The 23,261-nt window shown below is 49.0% G+C and overlaps 2 protein-coding genes across 4 annotated transcripts in view; both read left to right on the top strand.

Moving 5' to 3' along the window:
- Positions 1-12,354, top strand: part of LOC145361792 (transcription intermediary factor 1-beta-like) — a 102,350-nt gene extending 89,996 nt beyond the window's left edge. For all 3 annotated transcript variants that reach the window (XM_080217772.1, XM_080217771.1, XM_080217770.1), the window contains 5 exons: positions 1,008-1,339; positions 3,294-3,420; positions 5,283-5,360; positions 9,180-9,314; positions 11,610-12,354. In XM_080217772.1, the coding sequence (XP_080073898.1) occupies positions 1,008-1,339; positions 3,294-3,420; positions 5,283-5,360; positions 9,180-9,314; positions 11,610-11,843 (906 nt within the window). In that variant the 3' untranslated portion in view covers positions 11,844-12,354. The remainder of the gene's footprint in view (positions 1-1,007; positions 1,340-3,293; positions 3,421-5,282; positions 5,361-9,179; positions 9,315-11,609) is intronic.
- A 6,548-nt stretch (positions 12,355-18,902) lies between these two features.
- Positions 18,903-23,261, top strand: part of ube2m (ubiquitin conjugating enzyme E2 M) — a 32,496-nt gene continuing 28,137 nt past the window's right edge. The window contains exon 1 of the mRNA XM_080217665.1: positions 18,903-19,110. Coding sequence (XP_080073791.1) covers positions 19,002-19,110 — 109 coding nt within the window. The 5' untranslated portion in view covers positions 18,903-19,001. The remainder of the gene's footprint in view (positions 19,111-23,261) is intronic.

The following is a 23,261-nucleotide window of genomic DNA, read 5'->3' as shown; positions in this document are numbered from 1 at the left end:
GCTTGCATCACTCTCTGTGAGGTTTGCATATTATACCTGTGTCTGCGTGGTCTCCTCCGGTTTCATCCCACAGTCCGAAAGGGGTGCTGGTCAGGTGCATTGACCATGCTAAATTCTCTGTGTACCTGGAACAGGTGCCGGAGTGTGGTGACTAGAGGATTTTCACAGTATTTTCATCTTCATCGCATTGTTAATATAAGCCTACTTGTGAAACTAATAATAAAAAGAAACATAAATAATAGAAGCAGAAGTAGACCATTTGGCCCTTTCGAGCCTGCCCCACCATTCACTTTAATCATGGCTGATCATATTCAATGTCCTGATTTCCCCCCGCTTCCCTCCCCCCATACTCCTTGATTCCTTTAGCCCCCTAATTTCTTCTTGAAATCACACAAGGTTTTGGCCTCAGCTACTTTGTGGGAGTGAATTCCACACATTCACCACTCTCTGGGTGAAGAAGTTTTTCCTCACCTCAGTCCTAAAAGTTTTATCCCTATCCCCAAGCTATGACCCCTAGTTCTGGACTCCCCCACCATGAGGAACATTCTGGGAACAACCCTTGCATGTTCACTCCCCTCGCCTCTCAAGTCATTTGGAAAAACTTTTTTGGGAATAATTTTCTCTGCCCTTGTGTGTAAAGAATTTCTTCCGGACATTGCCGAAGGGCTAAGCTTGAGTTTAATGTTATCAATTCCTGTGGGTGGCAAAGTGGTTAGCACTGCTGCCTCGCAGTGCCAGGGACCCGTGTTCGATTCCCGGCTTGGGTCACTGTCTGTGTGGAGTCTGCACATTCTCCCCGTGTCTGTGTGGGTTTCCTCCGGGTGCTCCGACTTCTCCCACAGCCTGAAAGACATGCTGATTAGATGCATTGACCTGAACAGGCACCGGAGTGTGGCGACTAGGCGAATTTCACACTAACTTCATTGCAGTGTGAATGTCAGCCTTACTTGTGACTAATAAATAAACTTTGACTTGGTGGAAATAGTAAGTGTTTCTCTAACCTGCAGGTACCAACTCTGGAGAGCACGCTGACACCACCAAACTCTGCCTCTCCCATGTCAGAAAGTGAGATCGATTTTGTGTTCAGCGAGCGGACGGAGGTGGCCACAAAGCGCTCCCACCACCCTCTGAGCCCCACGCCGTCCCCCAGTGAAAAGTCCCCTGGGAGCATACCGGACCTCAAGGCGTCCCCGCTGTGCAGTGTTGGCGAGAAAGGCGAGGAGCTGGACGAGGTTGTGTGCGCCGTTTGTGGGAAAGGAGGCGAACTGCCCTGTTGCCATCGCTGTCTGAAGGTGTTCCATATTGACTGCCATGTTCCCGCTTTGCCAAGTGTGCCCAGGTAAGTCCAGTGTTGAGACCCAGGCCAGAGACTCCAAGGTGTTTTGTGAAGTTAGCCCACACCCTAAGTTTTATGATTGATCTGGCATTAGTGAGGATAAGATGTTTCACTCCAGGTATGATTCCAGTGACCCACTAGGAAGCTTTATCAAGACAAAGTTTGCTAAAGAACACAGTTAAAATATAACAAACTATTGGCTGAACTTTTACCAATTATAAGATTTAAACATGACACAGTGGATGTCGGAGTGTGGCGACTAGGGGATTTTCACACTAACTTCATTGCAGTCTCCTTGGCAAGACGGAGGCTGAGGGGCGACCTGATAGAAGTTTATATAAAATTGTAAGGGGTATGGCTAGGGTGAACAGTTGGAAGCTTTTTCCCAGGGCAGAAATCACAGTTACAAGAGGGCACAAGCTCAAGGTAAGAGGGGGAGATGTGTGGGGGAAGTTTTTTTTACACAGAGGGTGGTGGGATCCTCGAATGTGCTGCCAAGTGAGACAGTTATGTTAGCCACATTTAAGACTGAACTTGATAGGTATACGAACAAAAGGGGAATGGAGGGATATAAGCGATAGGTATAAATGAGATCGGCGCAGGCTTGAAGGGCTGAAGGGCCTCTTCCTGTGCTGCACTGTTCTTTGCTCTTAATGTAAGCCTACTTGTGACTAACAAATAAACCTAACTTACTATTTCAGTATCCAGGTTCTCTGGTCAAACAACAAGAAAACTTGAGTGAGCTTAGGTTGTGTTTACACTTTGCAGACTGGGGGCAAGCCAGTTTAAATACAGCATCCATCTTAGCTGCAGAGTGCTACATGGTCTAGATGTGTACAGTGCTTAAATAGGCCTTGTGTCAATATTTGTTACCCATCCCTAAAAGCCTTTGAAACTGAATGGCTCGCTCAACTATTTCAGAGGCAGTCATAGAATTATAAAAGCCATACAGTACAGAAAGAGGCCAATTGGCCCATTGAGCCTGCACCGACAACAGTCCGACCTAGGCCCCATCCCTGCAATCCCACGTATTTACCCTGCTTTTCCCCCTAACACTAAGGGGCAATTTAGCATGGCCAAACCCATCTAACCCGCACATCTTTGGACTGTAGGAGGAAAACGGAGTACCCGGAGGAAACCCATGCATTGATGTTGCCTGGTGGCACAGTGGTTCGCACTGCTGCTTCACAGTGCCAGGGACCTTGGTTCAATTCCCACCTTGGGTTACTGTGTGTGGAGCGCCCTCCCCCCCCCCCCCCCCCCCCCCGCCCCCCCGCCCCCCAACAGTCCAAAGATGTGCAGGTTAGGTGGATTCAGCCATGCTAAATTGCCCCTTAGTGTCAGGGACACTAGCTAGGGTAAATGCATGGGGCTTTGGAGATGAGACCTGGGTTGGATTGTGGTTGGTGTAGACTCGATTGACCGAATGGCCTTCTGCACTGTAGGGATTCAATGCTGACACGAGGAGAACGTGCAAACTCCACACAGACAGTCACCCAAAGCTGGAATTGAACCCAGGTCCCTAGTGCTGTGAGGGCAGCAGTGCCAACCACTGTGCCCCCACATTGCTGTGGGTCTGAAGTCACGTCTAGGTAAGATGGGCAGATTCCCTTAAGTAAAGGGGCATTAATGAACCAGATGGGTTTTCATGGCAATGATAGTTTAATGGTCACCGTCACTGAGACTAGCGTCATTATTTCCAGATTTATTAATTTCACCAGCTGCTGTGTTGGGATTTGAACCTGTGTCCCTAGAGCATTACCTGGCTTCCAGGTTGTCGGCCAGTGATATTACCAGCGCCCCCCTCCATTGCCTCTCTACGTCTTTGTATAATTTTCAGATCTGTTATTCCCCAGATGAGGTGGTTCCTGTAATTCTCAAATATCTTATCACTAAGGTGCTGATGTTGAATAACTTTTAGAAAATGGTGTTTGACTTGGTGCTGCTTTTTCCGTAGTGCGGAGTGGACATGTTCGCTGTGTGTGGACTTGGCAGCACCTGAAATACAAACTGAAAGTTCACCCACAGCATCGGAAAGCAGCAGCGATACTACAACTACGGGTCTTGGTCTGCTCGATCAGAGGGTTTGTACTGAAGCTGGAAATCAATGTTCGTGTGCCCTATGAGCTAGATTGATAGGTTCTTGATTGGTATGGGGAATCAAAGGTTACAAGGAAAAGGCGGGAGAATGGGGTTGAGAAACTTAGCAGCCATGATTGAATGGCGGAGCAGACTGGATGGGCTGAATGGCTTAAGTAGAATCCTGTTGAACATAGAATCCCTACAGTACAGAAGGAGGCCATTTGGCCCATTAAGCCTGCATCAACCTATCCCTGTAACTCCACATAATTACTGTGCTAATCTCCCTGATGCTAAGGGGCAATTTATCATGACCATTCAACCTAACCCGTGGGAGGAAACAGGAGCACACGGATGAAACCCACACAGACGCGGGGGGAACATGTAGACTTCTCACAGTCGCCTGAAGCTGGAATTAAACCTGAGTTCTCTGGCGTTGTGATGCAGCAATGCTAACCACTGCGCCACTCCTAATTCTGCTGCTTCATCTTATGGTTCCAGCTCTCTGCAGGGGAATCTAAGATTACAAATAAATTAGCGTGCTGCGAATGCACCTGCACCTGAGTTGTAATCTCAGCTTGTTTTAAACTAACTGTGAGCATCTTAAGGACAGCAGCTAGGGTGCATCTGTTTGCCCTGAGTGGTTGCTGCCTCAGCTAGGGGGAGATCAGTCTTGTTTTAAGCCACTGATCCCAATTCTACTTCAATACACTCAGTGAGAGCAGGATTAACCCAGCTGTGATGCATGCCATTATCAGATTGCTCACTGATCAGAAAATTTATGGACAAAATTTATACGAAAGCTGTTCTGTTAAATGTGTAAGGCATACAGTACATTGTGGAATTTATCAGGTTATATACATAATTGTAGAAATTCTAATTGGAAGCACCTATTTCCATCTGCTCCAGGTAACAGTATAATGAACATACCGTTAACGTTCCGTTAACATTCCAACAGGTGGCACCGCGGTTAGCACTGCTGCCTCACAGCGCCAGGGACCCGGGTTCGATTCCAGTTTCAGGTCACTGTCTGTGTGGAGATTGCACGTTCTCCCCGTGTCTGCGTGGGTTTCCTCCAGGTGCTGCAGTTTCCTCCCACAGTCCAAAGATGGGCGGGTCGGGGGATTGACCCGAATGTCAGGGGGACTGACAGGGTAATGTGGGGGTACTAGGGGGGTTACGGAATAGGACCTGGGTGGGATTGTGATCGTTACAGACTCGATTGGCCGAATGGCCTCCTTTATGATGTGTAGGTTAGATGGATTAGCCGTGGTAAATGTGTGAGGCTACAGGGATAGTGTAGGGGATAGGGCCTCAGTAAGATACTCTCGTCAAATAGGGTCAGTACAGCCTTGAAGAGCCGAATGGCCACCTTGAAGGGCTTTCTATGATTAACAGTTGGCACTCATGGAGAGAGATCAATTACTTTAGCAAGGTACCAGTTCAACATCCCACGGGTGTTTACCCGATAGTGAGATTTGCTCAGGGGACAGGAATTTCAGCCAACGTTCCCTACCTTGATGGCGGTTTGGTGGCCTCTGAAATGTGCTGGAGGTGTGTACACACCAAGTGAAGGCAGTGCTTGAAAACAGTGATTACGCTGCCAACGTTCACCAGCCAAGAATCTCAGAGACGATGCCCATTCGGTCCTGTATTTGTATTAATGTGATTTGTTCTTCAAGGCTCTGTGTTGGGGTGGGGGGAAGGTATTTATAAAACTACAAAAGTGGTCCCAGTGAAAAGCAGTATCAGTTAGTGGTTAGTTAGTGTTATAATTATATGTGAGTTATATTCAGTGTTTCTACACAATGTTTAGGTGTAAGAGTTATACCAGTTTTCTGTGACTTATTGTGACATGTTTTTACAGAAATGTGAACACTTGCTGCTGACGCTACTCTGTCATAAGGGTTGTCAGGCCCTCCACAACCCCACTGGAATCATGCAAGTACGTATTTGAAGAACAGACCTTTGATTTGATTTATTGTCACATGTATTAGCATACAGTGAAAAGTATTGTTTCTTGTGCGCTATACAGATAAAGCATACTGTTCATAGAGAAGGAAAGGAGAGAGTGTAGAATGTATGTTACAGTCATAGCTAGGGTGTAGAGAAAGATCTGTATAAGATAGGTCCATTCAAAAGCCTGACAGTAGCAGAGAAGAAGCTGTTCTTGAGGCGGTTGGCACGTGATCTCAGACACTTGTATGTTTTTCCCGATGGAAGAAGGTGGAATAGAGTGTGTCTGGGGTGTGTGTGGTCCTTAATTATGCTGGCTGCTTTGCCGAGGTAGCGGTAAGTGTGGACAGAATCAGTGGATGGGAGGTTGGTTTGTGTGATGGATTGGGCTACATATACAAGCTTTTGTAGTTCCTTGCGGTCTTGGGCCGAGCAGGAGCCATACCAAGTTGTGATACAACCAGAAAGAATGCTTTCTACGCTGCATCTGTAAAAGTTGGTGAGCTCTTCAGTGAAGCTGTCCTTTCTGACATTCTCTTGCTCAGCTTGTTTATCAGTGATGGTGTCAAATAGATGTGTAGCTTCTGTGATGAATCACGAGCCCTGTGTCAGTGATAGCCCTACTCCAGAGGCCTGAACCCACAATCCAGGTTCTCCACTGCAGTGCCAATACCGAGTAGTGCAACACAGTTGGGATTTCTGCCTTTGAAGATGCGTCATCAAACTGAGGCCTGGTCAGTCACAGAATCCCTACAGTGCAGAAGGAGGCCAATCGGCCCGTTGAGCCTGTTCCGACCTCAATCCCACCCAGGTCCTATACCGTAACCCCACATACTCAGCCTGCTAGTCTCCCTGACACTAAGGGGCAATTTTCCATGGCCAATCCACTTAACCCACACATTTTTGGACTTTGGGAGGAAAATCTTAAAGTTAAAGTTTATTTATTAGTGTCACAAGTAAGCCTACATTAACACTGTAATGAAGTTATTGTGAAAATCCCCTAGTCACCACACTCTTGACACCTGTTCACGTACACTGAGGGAGAATTTAGCATGGCTAATGCATCTGAACCAACGCGTCTTTCACACTGTGGAAAGAAACCGGAGCACACAGGGGAAACCCATGCAGACATGGGGAGAATGTGCAAATGCCACACAGTCACCCGAGGCCGGAATTAACCCAGGACCCTGGTGCTGTGAGGTAGCAGTACTAACCACTGTGCCACCATGCTGCCCCAGAATTGTAGAATTCTACAGTGTAGAAGGAGGCCATTCAGCCTATCAAGCCTGCTCTGACCTCAACCCCACCCAGGCTCTATCCCCATAATACCATGCATTTACCCCAGCTAGTTCCCCTGACATTAAAGGGCAATTTTAGCATGGCCAGTCCACCTAACCCATACATCTTTGGACTGTGGGAGGAAACCAGAGCACCTGGAGGAAAGCCACATAGACACGGGAAGAATATGCAGACTCTGCACAGTGACCCAAGGTGGGAATCGAACCTAGGTCCCTGGGGCTGTGAGGCAGCAGTGCTAACCACTCTGCCACCGTGGTGTCCCTAGGGGTGAACATCCAAGTCCCATTGCCACTGCTTTGAAGATCAGGCAAGCTCTCCCAGTGCCCTGGCCAGAATTGTGAAATTCCCACCCTGACAGCACCATGGACGTACCTACACCACGTGGACCACAGCGGTTCACCACATTGGTCTCTGGGATGAGGGCTTTTCCGATGGTATGATGCTTACTTAATTGAACTTGTATTCTCTGGAGTTTAGAAGAATGAGGGCTGACCTCACTGAAACCAACAATATTCTGAAGGGCCTGGACAGGGCAGACAATGAGAGGTAGCTGCCATTGGACAGAGAATCTAAAGCATGGAGACACAGTCTCAGGATCGGGGCTGATCATTTAGGACTGAGCTGCAGAGAAACTACTTCACTCAGAGTGTTGTGAATCTTGGGAATTCTCCAGCCCAGACGTCTGTAGATCCTCCAGCATTGGATTCATTTAAAATCATCAAATCCCTACAGTGCAGAGAGAGGCCATTCAGCCTGTCAATCTGTCCGATAGAACATCTCAGCCAGGCTCACCCCTCTGCCCTAGCCCTGTAACCCCATGCATTTGCCATGGCCAGTCCACCTAACCTGCACATATTTGCACACTAGGGGATTTTCACAGTAACCTGCACATCTTTGGGCTGGGATGGACAGATTTTTGTTGTATCTGGGGATGTGGGGTGTGGGTGTGACAGTGGAGTTAAAGCCCACAATGAGCCACGATCGTACTGAATGAAGGAACAGGCTCAAAGTGCCCTATGGTCTCCTATTTCATGAGTTTATTACCACCACCTTCCCAAGGGCAATTCAGGATGGGTATTAAATGCTGACTTAGCCAGCAGCACCTCCATCCTGTGAAAACAAAAGTTATTCCTTAACTAGTATCTCAAATAGATTAACTTCCCTTTTTTAGGAACCTTGTACCACATGAACTGGCTGCTCAGCTTTCTGCATTTAATGGGCGGCACAGTGGTTCGATTTCCATTTGGGTCACTGTGCAGAGTCTGCAGTTCTCCCTGTGTCTGCGTGAGTTTCCTCCAGTGCTCCAGTTTCCTCCCACGGTTCAAAAGACATGCTGGTTAGATGCATTGACCCGAACAGGCACCAGAGTGTGGCGACTAGGGGATTTTCACAATAACTTCATTGCAATGTTAACGTAAGCCAACCTGTGACTAATAAATAAACTTTAAAGTTTTAGAATTTATTTGTTAGTGTCACAAGTAGGCTTACATTAAATACAAGGCAGTTATTGCGGAAGCTGGAATCTGAAACCAAAAAAGAAAGAGAGAATGTGGCTTTGACTCATTTTTTATTCCCTCACCCTACAGTATAAATATCTCCCACTTTCTATGCCTTTTAGCTTTGACAAAGGGGCATCTGGATTTGGAATGTCAGCTCTTTCCTCTCCTTGTAGATGCTGCCAGACTTGCTGAGATTATCCAACGTTTTCTTTTTAGGCTTACATTAACACTGCAATTAAGTTACTGTGAAAATCCACTCATTGCCACACTCCGGTGCCTGTTGAGGAACACGAAGGAAGAATTTAGCATGGCCAATGCACCCAACCAGCACATCTTTTGGAATGTGGGAGGAAACCGGCGCACACGGAAGAAACCCACGCAGACATGGGGAGAACATGTAGACTCATCACAGACAGTGACCCAAGCTGGGAATCGAACCTGGGTTCCAGGCAGTGAGAGGTAGCGGTGCTAACCACTGTTCCACCGACAGCGCTGACGACACTTTCAATTCGCGAGAAGTGCTGAGAGGCATCCTGATGCTGTGAAAGGCATTTTATATAAATTAACATTAGCACTGCTGCCTCACGTTACCAGGGATCCGGGTTCGATTCCCAGGTTGGGTCATTGTGTGCAGAGTTTGCACATTCACTCTGTGTCTGTGTGGGTTTCCTCCAGGTGCTCTGGTTTCCTCCCACAGATGTGTGGGTTAGGTGGATTGGCCGTGCTAAATTCTCCCTCAGTGTACCCGAACAGGTGCCAGAGCATGGTGAGTGGAGGGTTTTCACAGTAACTTCATTGCAGTGTTAATGTAAGCTGACTTGTGACTAATAAATAAATAAACTTGAATAAAATAAACCACACTTTTAATTAGTGAGAAAAGCTGAGGAGTGTTTTGTACAGATGAACACCACGTTTCTTTTGTGTCCACAACCCCAGGATTTCAAGGAGCTCGCTCTATCCATTCCCTGTCCTGGAGCCTAGTCTAACCTTTGCTGTTGTGTCTGTTACAGTTGAAGAATCAGCGAATAAACCTGCCTTCCATTAGAGGGAAACTTGGAAAGAGGAGCTCTGCCCGTTACTCCAGACCCGACGAGTTTGTGCTGGAGGTTCGACTAATGTTTAAGACATACATCAAACTTATTCAGGTACGAGAACCCCACCTGATTATTCCCTGCTGTTTCCTATTCTGCTGGTTTATTTACTCGTGCTCAGACGGTGAGCTGATCAGTTCTCATTAGTTATTAACCCTCTTCCAACTGCTCCCCTCCTCTTTTTTTTTTAAATTCATTCGTGGGACATGGGCGTCGCTGGCTAGGCCAGCATTTATTGCCCATCCCTAGTTGCCCCTTGAGAAGGTGATGGTGAGCTGCCTTCTTGAATCGCTGCAGTCCGTGTACTGAGGGTTAACCCACAATGCTGTTAGAGAGGGAATTCCAGGTTTTTGACCCAGTGACTGTGAAGGAACGGCCGATAGATTTCCAAGTCAGAATGGTGGGAGGTGATGGTGTTCCCATGTATCTGCTGCCCTTGTCCTTCTAGATGGAAATGTTTGTGGGTTTGGAAGGTGCTGTCTAAGGATCTTTGGTGAATTGCTGCAGTGCATCTTGTGGATAGTACACACTGCTGCTATTGAACATTGTTTTAACATACTTAAAATCTCAAACTCTCATATCTTCCTATTTTTACCATTCTCTCCATCTTGCATTTTTTCTGTGGTGAAATTCCTGTTGAACTGCAAGGTGGTGTTTATAAAGGCAGAGGCAGTGGTGTAGTGGTATTGTCACTAGACTAGTAATCCAGAGTCCCAGGATAATGCTGTGGGGACCTGGGTTCAAATCCCACCATGGGAGATGGTGATATTTGAATTCAATAAAATTCTGGAATTAAAAGTCTAATGATCACCATGAAACTGTTGTCAGTTGTCGCAAAAATTGGGTTTGAATCCTGCCACGGCAGATAGTGGAATTTGAAATCAATATAAAAAATCTGGAATTAAGAATCTACTGATGACCATGAAACCATTGTTGGAAAAACCCATCTAGTTCACTAATATCCTTTTAGGGCAGGAAATCTGTGTTTGATTCTTAACTGCCCCTCTGAAATAGCAGAGCAAGCCACTCAGTTTGAGGGCAATTAGGAATGGGCAGCAAATACTGACCCAGCCAGTGATGTACAATAAAATAAAGATCACTTTGCATTTGTGTCAAACGGGACAAGTTTGAAGCTAACCCAACTCTGTGTCTGAAGTCCAACTTTACCTTTCTATTTTCCATGTTCTAACCTTATCATCTACCTGGGTAAGTAGATCCATTAGCAGGTGAGAGATGGAGATCACGCAGATTCACAAATAGCATTTTAAAGAACTACTATATGACAAAATGGGCAAATGGGATGTTGGCATTTATTGCAGAAGTATTGGCGTATGAAAATAAGGAAGTGTTCTTGCAATTGGATAGGGTGTTGGTGAGACCACATCCAGACTATTGTGTTCAATTTTAGTCTCCTTATTTGAGGAAGGATGTGGTGGCATTGGAGGAAGCTCAGAGGAGGTTCGCCAGATTGATTCCGGGGATGAAAGGATTGGTGTACAAGGTGTACGAGTTTGGGCTTGCACTCACTGGAGGTTAGAAGGGTGAGGGGGGATCTGATCGAGGGATATAAAACACTAAAAGGAATTGATAAAGTAAATGTAGACCAAATGTTTCCCCTGGTGGGGCAATCTCGAACAAGAGGTCACAGGTATAGATTGAGAGGCAGTAGATTTAAAACTGAGATGAGGAGGAACTACTTCTGGCACAGGGCAGTGCATTTGTGGAAATCGCTGCCCCATAGCGCAGTGGAGTCTGAATCATTGAATGATTTCAAGGAGACAGATATATTTCTGATTTTAAAAGAAAAAGCAAAGAGGGATATGGGGAACAGGTGAAGAGGTGGATTTGAGACCAGGGAGAGATCAGCCATGATCTGATTGAATGGCGGAGCAGGCTCGAAGGGCTGGATTTTTTTCTTCAGCCCTGGGCAGCATGGTGGCACAGTGGTTAGCACTGCTACCTCACAGCACCAGGGACCTGAGTTTGATTCCCAGCCTTGGGTCACTGTCCATGTGGAATTTGCACATTCTCCCCGTGTCTGAGTGGATTTCCTCCCAAATTCTGAAAGACATGCTGGTTGACCCAACAGTGTGGCGACTAAGGAATTTCACAGTACCTTCATTGCGGTGTTAATGTAAGCCTTACTTGTGACTAATAGCTTTAACTTTGTCGACTTTCCTATTTTCCAATGATTCTGTGAGCGTTCGTCTTGGGACGGGACTCCATTCCATAGTAACACACTTGACATCCACTGTGTATTTCCAGCACTTTGTTTTTACATGCAGCTGTTCTTATTTTTTTTTTGTTTAGAATTCCAGTGATTCACAAAGTTGTTGAATTATTTTGCAGGGCAAAAAGGAGGCAGCCGAATCCGCAATGGCCCTCCAGTCATTCTTTGAGGAGAGACTGAGTGACGTCTTCAGCGGCCGAACCTTCGCAGTCCTGCCGCTGGTGGACGACCCGGTGATGGAGGTGAGTGACGGACTCTGTGACCAAGTCGCCACGGGGCCACCGGCTCGCTCCGCAGACAGCGCCGACAGCAGCCCGCTGCAAGCTAAAAGGCGGCGGCTGGACGAAGACTAAGAGGGCAGCTTGCATTTACAGACCGCTAACTTCAGACAAAGGGTCGACCGCAGATTTGACAGCTGGCGGCTGAGGCCAATGTATCATTGAAATGAATCTGCTTCGACCAGATTGTAAATACCTAAGAGTCCCGGCCCAGCTAGCCTCAGCAACTGTGATTTGCCAAGAAGACTCCGATTAAAAGTATAAATCTGGGCCCAGGTGACAGCCGACACCGAGAGACTTCTGCTTTGGAATAGCCCAGTGTTGAGTTTGAGGCTGACTGGAGAAAGTGCAAAGATATTTTGTTTTCTTTGGTTTCTGGTTTACGGAGACCTCTACAGGCAGAGGTCAGAACTGCAGTTGTGTTTTTCTATATGTAAACTGTATGTATTAAAGAATTCGATAATGTGTAATATACATTGTCTGTATTTCATGTTGAAATTCATACTGATTCATAGTAAAACAGAAAAGGAAATAAACTCATTTTCTGAGGGGGATTACTACATCACCCAGTAATAAAAATGAAAAACAAAATCCATCTATATTGGGGTTGGTGGACTCTGTCTTCTCTCCTAATCTTTATTCTCTGTTCTCTCTCCCCCTGGATGTGCGCGTCACTCGCTGGACCAGCATTTATTGCCTGTCTTTAATTGCCCCTTAAGAATGTGGTGGGTGAGCTGCCATCTTGAACCCACTGCATTTCCTGTGTTGTTGCAACACCCACGGTGTTCGCAGAATCCCTAGTGCAGAAGGCAGCCGTTTGGCCCATCGGGTCTACACTGACCACCCAGGTCTTATCCCCTTATATGGGGCATAGTGGCTAGCACTGCTGCCTCTCAGCACCAGGGGCCTAGGTTTGATTTCCAGCTTTGGGTCACTATGTGGAGCTTGCACATCCCCTCCATGTCTGCTTGGGTTTCCTTTCAGTGCTCCGGTATCCCCCCTCAGTCCAAAGACTTGCAGGTTAGGTGCCTTGGCCTTGTTAAATTCTCCTTCAGTGTACCCGAACAGGTGCCAGAGTGTGGCGACTAGGAGATTTTTATAGTAACTTCATTAGTGTGAATGTCAGCCGACTTGTGACTAATAAATAAACTTTACATTTACCCTGGTAATCTCTCTAACTATGTATCCTGAGACACTAAAGGGCAATGTAGCATAGCTAATCCATCTAAACTGCATATCTTTGAACGCTAGGGGCAAATTATCATGGCCAGCCAACCAACAAAACCTGTGCATCTTTGGACTGTGGGAGGAAACCTACACAGACATGGGGAGAACGTGCAAACTCCACACAGTGACCCAAACTGGGAATTGAACCTGGGTCCCTGATGCTGTGAAGCAACACTGCTAACCACTATGACACTCGTGCTGTTTTGAATAGTTCCAGGATATTGACCCAACAACAATGAAGGAACCAGCAATGTAGTTCCAAGTCAGCATGGTGGGTAATTTACAGGAGATAGTGTTCTTGTGAATCTGTTGCCCTAGCCCTTCCAAAGTGGTAGAAGTCACCAGTTTGAAAGGTGACCATTGGAGGAGCCTTGGTGAGTAGCTGGATTGTGGTACGCATTACTGCCACCAGATTTTGGGCATGGACAGGATACCAACCCGGCAGGGTGCTTTGACCTGGATGGTGTCTCAAGTGTCTGAGTGTTGTTGGCACTGCACAAATCCAGGGAAGTAAAGAGTATTCCTGACTTGTAGAAAGTGGGCAAGCTTTGGGGCCTCAGGTGGTGAGTTAGTACAGAATTTCCAGCTTCTGACCTGCTCTTGCAGCCGCAGTATTTAGTTCAGTTTCTGGTCAATTATAAATAATCATAGAATCCCTACAGTGCAGAAGGAGGCCATTTGGCCCATTAAATCTGCACCGACAACGAAACCACTCAGGCCCTATCCCCATAACTCCATGTATTTACCCTGCTAATCCCCTTGACACTATGTGTCGATTTAGCATAGCCAATCAACCTAACCTGCACATCTTTGCATATCAAGGGACAATTTAGCATAACCAACCCACCTAATCTGCACATGTTGGGACATTAAGGGGCAATTTAGCATAGCCAAACTACCTAACCTACACATCTTTGAACTGTGGGAGGAAACTGAAACTCGGAGGGAGATCATGCAGACACAGGGAGAACGTGCAAACTCTGCACAGACTGACCCAACCTGGGAATTGAACCCAGGTGTTGGGTGCTGCAAGACAGCAGTGCTAACTACTGCACTACCCCCAGAATGCTTTGGATATGGTCCAAAGTTTGCAATTTCTCCTTGCAAGCCCAAACAGTGAGTGAACCATTGAAGCTGAGTTTGATTCTGTTCTCTTGCAAAGGATCAGACGTTTGATAGGAGGAGTGGGAAAACCCCTCGTTCTCTGTGCACCAAGCACTCTTAAAAAGTCTGACAACGCCAGGTTTAAGTCCAATGATTGATAGTAAACTCATTAGCTTTTGGGGTTAGTCCCTTTGTCAGGTGAATGGAGAGTTCACCTGACGAAGGGACTAACCCCGAAAACTAGTGAGTGTACTATCAAATAAATCGGTTGGACTTAAACCTGGTGTTGTCAGACTTTTTACTGTGTTTACCCCAGTCCAACGCCGGCATATCCACATCATCACCAAGCACTTGCCAGGGAAAACACTGCAGCCACCTTTTATTGGTTTTTAATGGGAAAATATGCACCACGAAGACCTCATTTGCTCTTTGGGATTTGCATCCACCTGAACAGGGTAGAGAAGGCAATTAAGAGTCAAGCATATGGCTTTGGAGTTACATGTAGGCCAGACCGGGTAAAGCTGGTAGATTTCCTTCCCTAAAGGATGTTAATGAACCAGATGGGGTTTTTCTAACAATGGTCACAATTGTTGAGGCTAGTTTATATTCCAGATTTAGTTAATTTAACTTAAATTCCATCTGTTGCCATGGTGGGAATTGGACCTGTTTCCATCACCACCGCGCCCCCCCACCCCCACAAGAGTATTGGTTGGTTTGTGATGCAGATGGGTACCAACAGTGTGGGTTCAATTCCCAAGTTCAGTTGATGCCTTCTCAAACTTGTCCCTCGCATGAGATGTGGTAATCCTTGGGTTGATTCACCACCAGTCAGCTCTCCAAGGGAGTGAGAGCAGTGTTTGGTCCTCTGGGATGATGGGTTTTTTTTACCTTGATGTCACTGACTCCCGCTGAGTGATAGGTCAGCTCACCATGAACAGGAATGGATAAAGTGATCTTTATTTCTATGCACCTGATGGTAAGGTGGCACAGTGGTTAGCACTGCTGCCTCACAGCGCCAGGGATCCAGGTTTGATTCCCAGCCTCGGGTCACTGTCTGCATGGAGTTTGCATGTTCTCCCTGTATCTGCATGGGTTTCCTCTGGGTGCTCTGGTTTTCTCCCACAGTCCAAAAGACATGCAGGTGCTTTGGCCCAAATAGGCGCTGGAGCTTGGCTACTAGGGAAAGTTCACAGTAACTTCATTGCAGTGTTAATGTAAGCCTACTAAATAAATTTTACTTTAGCCAGTGAGACAGCATGGTAAGCCACACTGACACACCACTGAGCTGTATTTTACGGGATTGGCGCCTGGCTGGGATTGTTATAGGTGCAGGTTCGATGGGCCAAATGGCTTCATCTATTCCACAATTTTGATTCCTGTTATAATATTTAACAGTGGGAGGGCTTGAAGCAGGTTTCTGCAGTTCTTTGCCTCAATTAAATAAGGCAGTAGAATCTTAATGCTCATCCTTTATTGCTGCTTAAGCTTGTGCTAGATGGCTGCTAAAACCTCTGTCCAGGCTTAATTCTCCTCAACCAATGTCCTGACTTGATGTGTTAATGCAATTCTAAATTTTGATAAATAAAGTGTGTTTGTGTGTAAATTTCTCTCCATTACCCAAGTGTCGTTGTCAAAGCACCATGCTGAGTGACGATGGCAGCTATGGTCCTCCAATCATAGTAATGGATGATGATGTTGGCGTTCTGATTAAGCCAATCTTTAACGTGTCCAGCTGTAGTTCATGGACATCTGTGCTCAGTAACGTGTTGATACAATGCCATTTACCCAGTTGGCAGATAATGGTTTGCACTGGCTGTATTTGGCCAGGGAAAGGAAGGCATGAGTTGGTACTCCTCGCACTTTTTTTGAAGGGATCACCAACATTCTTCCTAGAGGATCCTCCACTTGGCACTAGCCAACTGCTGTCCTCATTGGTTGCAAACTCATAGAATTCCTACAAGGCGTAGGGAGGCCATTCAGTCCGCATCAAATCTGACAGTGCATCTTATCAAGACCCACCCCCTACCCTATGCCCTGTAGCCCCGCATATTTACCCCACTGGGGTGATACAGTGGGGTAAATATGTATTGTTACCTCAGCACCAGGGACTCCCAGGTTCGATTCCTGGCTAGGGTCACTGTCTTGTGTGGAGTTTGCACATTCTCCCCATGTCTGTGTGGGTTTCCTCCCACAGTCTGAAAGACGTGCTGGGTAGATGCATTGACCCAAACAGATGCTGGAGTGTGGAGCCTGGGGAATTTCACAGTAACTTCATTGCAGTGTTAATGCAAACCTTGCTTATGATGAATAAATAAACTTTACTCCTCCCTAAGAGATGTATTTTGGAACATTTAGGGGCAATTCACCATGTTCAATCCACCTAACTTGCACATCTTTGGACTGTGGGAGGACCCAGAGGAAGCCCACACAGACACAGGGAGAACGTGCAGACTCTGCACAGGCACTGACCCGAGGCTGGAATCGAACCTGGGTCTCTGGCACTGTGAGGCCAGCAGTGCTAACCACTGTGCCATTCTCTTTACTGACTTAGAAACATATGAACCACTTCTACAATCTACAGCTGTGTGCCCTGTGCTCTGCTCAGGGGCAGAACTGACACTGGAGAAAAACATGACTCATTTCCTTTTGCATCATGCTGCTATCCCCACACTAACCATTGAAACACCTCACTACTGGAGGAAGTGAGTGGAATAAAAGGGGAGGTTGTACAGTGTGAGAACCAGTTCTGCCAGGCAGTGGGAGGATGGTGGTGGGGACTGGTTGAGCCTTCAGTTAAGGAAGTAGCAGAGAGCTTTCAGAAAATCCCATCGGGAGGGATGGAGTGCAGAAAGATTGGGTAAAGTGGTGAAGTGATTGGGGCCAGGAAATTGAAAACCATTAGAAGATTTGCAGCGGTCGGCTGGAGGAGAAATATGTTTTTGTAACACTGATCAAGGAATCGCAATGGCATGAGGGGCATCACACCTCCACCTCCCTCACTCCTCTTTGGGGTAGGGTCAATGGGATATTCTGCATCAGGACAGATAGGGCCTTGGTTTCATATCTCATGCAAAAGATGGTGAGTCCAAAATGCAGCACTTCCTTCAGTTTTACTGCTTCAGTGTCTGCAGAGAAATCTGAACCACAGTCTCCTGACTGAGAGGTGACTATGCCACCCAGGGAGCCACAAACAAACACCTGTACAGGAGAAGGAACAGGGTGGCCTGTGCACTGCCCTCTCACTCAAATCATATCACACTGGTGTTCTGGCTGCTGTATTTCGTACATTACACCAGGGACAGCACTTCAGAAAGTCCTTCACGGCCAGTAAAGCATGTTCCCCAGCATCACCCATCCCGTGCATCACCCATTCCCCCCACCAAGCGTGTCCTATCCATTCCGAGTGACTCACACATTTCCCTCACTGTGTCACCCATTCCCTGATTGTGTCACTCATTCCCTCGAGTATGTCACTCATTTCCCCAAGTGTATCACCCATTCTGAGTGTGTCACCCATTCCCCGCATCACCCATTTCTCTGAGTCTGTCACCCATTCTGAGTGTGTCACCCATTCCCCCGACTGTGTCACCCATTCCCCTGATTGTGTCACCCATTCCCCAACTGTGTCACCCATTCCCCAGATTGTGTCACCCATTCCCCGACTGTGTCACTCATTCCCCCGACTGTGTCACCCATTCTGAGTGTGTCACCCATTCCCCCGACTGTGTCACCCATTCTGAGTGTGTCACCCATTCCCCCGACTGTGTCACCCATTCTGAGTGTGTCACCCATTCCCCCGACTGTGTCACCCATTCTGAGTGTGTCACCCATTCCCCCGAGTGTGTCACCCATTTCTTCGAGTCTGTCACCCATTCCCCCGAGTGTTTCACCCATTACCCGAGTGTGTCTCCTCCACCGCAAGTATCTCACCCACCCTAATGTGTCACCTACACCCTGAGTGTGTCCCATCTCGTGTGGGACCCATGGGTGCTGTGGGAATGAGAGATTCCTCAAGCACCGCCCATTTCTATCTAGCCACGCCCCTTCCCACTAGTCCTGCCCATTCATCTAACCACGCCCCAATCCCTTGCCCCGCTCTTCTCCTTCACCCCGTTTGTTTCTCTCCAGCCCCGTCACATTCCCTCTAGCCCCACCCCTATTCCGTCTAGCTCCGCCCGTTTCCTCTAGCTCCGCCCTCTGCTCCAGGTCGCCCCTCCAGACCCCGCCCTCCCGCTCCCGGCTCCGCCCTCGAGCTCCACGGCCCGCCCACCACCCCAGACCCCGCCCACCACTCCAGGCCACCTTCCGCTCCAGGCCCCGCCCTCCATTCCAGCCACCGCCCTCTGTTCCCGGCCCCGCCCTACACCCCATGCCCCGCCATCAATTCCAGCCACCGCCCTCCGCTCCAGCTCCTGCCCTCCTCGTCAGGCCCTGCCGTCCCGCTCACGGCTCCGCCCACCACTCCAGGTCCCCCCGACGCAGCAGGCCCCGCCCTCTGCTTCAGGCTCCGCCCTTTAGTCTAGACACCGCCCTATGCTCCAGGCCCCGCCCTCCGCTCCTGCCTCCACCCTCTACTCCAGACCCCGCCCTTCACTCCAGACCCCGCCCTCTGCTTCTGGCCCCGCCCTCTGCATCAGACCCCGCCCTCTGCTCCAGACCCCGCCCACTGCTCCAGGCTCCGCTCGCCGCTCCAGGCCCCGCCCTCTGCTGGAGACCCCGCCCTCTGCTCCATGCGCCGCCCTCCCGCTCTAGACCCCGCCCCCGTGCCCTCTGACCCTCAGCTCCCCTCCCCCTCCCCGCCGGCCCCGCGCTCTGCTGCAGCCCGAGCGGCGGCTCCGTCTCCCCCCCTCCCCCCGAGCCGCAGCCACCGAGCCCGAGCGCCGAGGCCCCGCCGCCCGCACCATGATCAAGCTCTTCTCGCTCAAGCAGCAGAAGAAGGAAGAGGACGCGGCCGGAGCGGCCAAGAGCGGCACCAAGAAGGCGTCGGCCGCGCAGCTCCGCATCCAGAAAGGTAGCGGCCCGGCCCGGGGAGCGGGGCCCGAGGGAGAGCGGCGCGGGGAGAGGCCGGGGCTGGGCGGCCTGGGCCCCGGGCCTGGAGGGAGGGAGGGAGAACGGCCCCAGTCAACGGCCCAGAGACAACCAGGCCTCAGCGCAGCCTGGGGCTCGATTTGGGAGGCGACCCCGTGGGGGAGAGGCGTTGGGCCCGGGAGGATTCTCTCTTGGGGGAGGGAGTAGAGGGAGGGAAGGGGGCCCTGGCTGCAGATTCCCCCACCTTGGGGGAGAGAGACCCCCCCCCCCCCCCCCCCCAATCACCATCTCCCCGCCTCTCCCTGGGGGGGGGAAATCTGCCCCAACCCCGAGGCATTGAGCTGGGGGTGAGGGGAGAGACTGACCGCCCCCGAAAAAACTGACTCCCACCAAGACAGAGACTGACCACCAGGCTGAGACCCCCCCCTCCCTGGATGCCGAGACAATCGTCCCGTCCCGCGACTACCGCCCCATCCCATCCCAAGACAACTCCCCACCCCCCACCCCGTCCCGAGACCCCGGCCTGAGACATACCCTACCCTGGCCCAAAACATACCCCCCTGGCCCGAGACCCCCTCCACCATCCCAGGACCTGACGCCCTCCCATTCCCAGAATGCCGAGAGCCGCCCCCTCACTGGACAGCAAGGCTCCCCCTTCGAACCCAAGTCTGCCTGCAAACCCAAGAGTTCCCCCCCCCCCCACCAATTACCTGACTCTGCTGCCTTTGCCTGTTCCTCAATTTTTCCTGTTAACGCTGTAGTAACCCCCCATTCCGGCTCCTCTAATTCCCCTCAGCCTTCTGGGCCCCCTCCCAGACCTGACCATCAGGCTCATGTGGCCCTCCGATTTTCGAATTGGCCAGCGAGTCGATGAAACTGGGCCATGGTTACATAAGAAATAGGAGCAGGAGTAGGCCATCTAGCCCCTCGAGCCTGCCCCGCCATTCAATAAGATCATGGCTGATCTGTCGTGGCTCAGTTCCACATTCCCGCTCTCTCCCCATAACCCTTAATCTCCTTGCCTATCAAAAACCCATCAACCCGCGTCTTAAAAATATTGAGCGAGGCAGCCTCCACCACTTCAACGGGTAGAGAATTCCAGAGATTCACCACCCTTTGAGTGAAGAAGTTCCTCCTCAACTCCGTTCTAAACTCACCTTAGCTATGACTAACACTGCAATCCACACCTCCTTTCCTTCTCCCCTATGTACTCTATGAACGGTATGATTTGTATAGTGCACAAGAAACAATACTTTTCGCTCTATCCCAGTACGTGTGATAATAAATCCAATCAAATCAAAACTTTCCCCGAAGTGGGCATAAACCCTTATCCGGGCTAACTCTCCCTATCCCGCTGCAGGGATAAAGTGACGCAACTCTGCCAGAGGAACACAGGGTGGGGATGGAAGCGGTGGAGATTTATCCATATTCCGAAAGACTGTCAATGTAAGGTAGTTTCCACAGGGATGGGACTATCGTCAGAAACAAGGAGGTGGAGGTTGGAGAGCTTTTTTCTACAGATGGTTATCAGAGCCTGCAGGTGATAGTGGAACTGAGAAATGTTGATCATTTAACAGGGGAATGGGGTAGTGTTTGAAAAGATAAGGGTATGAAATGATTGAGCGAAAGGAGCCCCAAAAAATAACTTCAGCTGCAAAGCTGGCATTGCCATGATGAGCTGAGTTTATTCATTAAAGTTTATTTTTTAGTCACAAGTAGGCTTACATTAACACTGCAATGAAGTTATTGTGAAAATCCCCCGGTCACCACATTCTGGTCCCTGTTTGGGTACGCTGAGGGAGAATTTAGCACGGCCAACTCACCTAACCAGCACGTCTTTTGGACTATCGGAGGAAAGCAGAGCACCTGGAGGAAACCCACGCAGACACGGCGAGAACGTGCAGACTCCGCATAGATAGTGACCCAAGCCGGGAATTGACCTCGGGTCCATGGCGCTGTGAGGCAGCGGTGTTAACCACTGTGCCACCGTGTCACCCCTGGGCCAACTGTGAAGGCTGCTACGAAGAACTTGTCAAAACTGAGCCACGAGTATTTTTGCCATGTCAAAGAGCCCAACATTGGAAGATGCGTCTTATGGGGAGGTGACGGCCTAGTGGTGTTATCGCTAGACTATTAATCTAGAAACTCAGCTAATGTTCTGGGGGACCCGGGTTCGAATCCCACCACAGCAGATGGTGGAATTTGAATTCAGTAAAATCTATCTGGAACTAAGAATCTACTGATGACCATGAAACCATTGTGGATTGTCGGAAAAACCCATCTGGTTCACTAATGTCATGTAAGAAAGGAAATCTGCCATCCTTACCTGGTCTGGCCCACATGTGACTCCAGAGCCACAGCAATGTGGTTGACTCTCAACTGTACTCAGGCAATGAGAGATGGCAATAAATGCTGGCCCAGCTAGCGACACCCATGAACCATGAATGAATAAAAAAAATCTACTGTTGGAAATTAACAGATCACTCAAGGATGACGACAGGTGCAGAGGGGAAAGAGAGGCCCTCTGATCAGCGTTCAGAGAGAGAGGAATGCTACTAACCAGGTACAGAGAGGACCTGAGACAGCGAGAGAGGCATGCAGGGTTGGCAGTCACCGGATCTAGAGAAAGGGGGACAAATCTTGCTCAAAGCAGCATGGCGGCACAGTGGTTAGCACTGCTGCCTCTCAGTGCCAGGGACCCGGGTTCGATTCCGGCCTCGGGTCACTCTCTGTATGGAGTCTGCACGTTCTCCCCCTGTCTGCGTGGGTTTCCTCCGGGTGCTCCAGTTTCTTCCCACAGTCCAAAGATGCGCAGATTAGGTGGATTGGCCATGGTAAATTGGCCCTTAGTGTCAAGGGGACTAGCTAGGGTAAATACATGCGGCTATGGGGGTAGAGCCTGAATGGGATTGTGGTTGTTGCAGGCTTGATGGGCCGAATGACCACCTGCTACACTGTAAGGATCGTATGATTCTAGGAATGCGAGCAATGGAGATATTTCTGTAATTGGCCATAAATTTGCTTTCAGAATATTTTGATTTATAAAGAGAGGCGTATGAGCCTGTAGTTGATGTGTCATGGTCACTTTATTCGCTGTAACAGTTGAATTATCTACTAATCTGAATCAAGCAGTTTATATTGCAGCACAGGGCAACTGTGTGCTAAAAATCAACTTTCAAATTACTTGTAATTACCATGGGCTGTCTGTTTCAATATTCCATTCTATCCAAACCACCCCGCTTTCCTCCCATTAAAAGTGAATCATTGGACTCCAGTCTCATAGAATCCCTACATTCAGCTCATCGAGTCTGCACCGACTACAGGCCCTATCCCCACAACGCTGTCCATTTACCTTACTAGCACACCAACACTAAGGGGCAATTTAGCATGGGCAATTTAGCATGACCAGTCCACCTAACCCGCACATCTTTGGACTTTGGTCTCATTCTAGTTCCAAACAACATCTGCCTGAGGATACCTCCCCTCCCAAATGTGTGTTTGTGTCTCCTCGCTGCCGGCAGCTGTTGTGCATTCGTGCCTGGTGCAGCTCTGAAGAGTTGACAGTAAGGAATCTAGCCAGAATCTTGCTTTAACAGCATTGACCGTACATGAAGGCCCTTCCCAGACCTGTAGGAGTGTCCACCGTGCTTGTCCCATGTCAGTGTCACACGAGTAATCCGTGCCTGCCTGTGTTTGTCATCCCTCGATCCCTGCCAGTGTCCAGCTCTGCCACTGCAACTGCTGTGTTGTCATCACCAGCTTGTTTGGTGTCCTGGAACCAATACATTCTTTCTCCGGCCCACTTGTTCCACCTCCTCAAGTTTGTTTCAACTCCTACTGTGGCACAGTAGCACAGTGGTTAGCACTGCTGCTTCACAGCTCCAGGGTCCTGGATTCAACTCCCGGCTCGGGTCACTGTCTGTGTGGAGTTTGCACATTCTCCTCGTGTCTGCGTGGGTTTCCTCCAGGTACTCTGGTTTCCTTCCACAGTCCAAAGATGTGCGGGTTAGGTTGATTGGCCATGCTAAGAAATTGCCCCTTAGTGTCCAGGGATGCATAGATTAGAGGGATTAGTGGGTATAATGTGTCGGGATATGGAGGTAGGGCCTGGGTGGGATTTTGTTCAGTACAGAC

This window comes from Carcharhinus amblyrhynchos, chromosome 35 (genome assembly GCF_965287045.1).
Source record: "Carcharhinus amblyrhynchos chromosome 35, sCarAmb.v2.hapA, whole genome shotgun sequence".
In the NCBI taxonomy this organism is placed as follows: Eukaryota; Metazoa; Chordata; class Chondrichthyes; order Carcharhiniformes; family Carcharhinidae; genus Carcharhinus; species Carcharhinus amblyrhynchos.
This window is presented reverse-complemented; position numbering and strand designations above follow the sequence as displayed.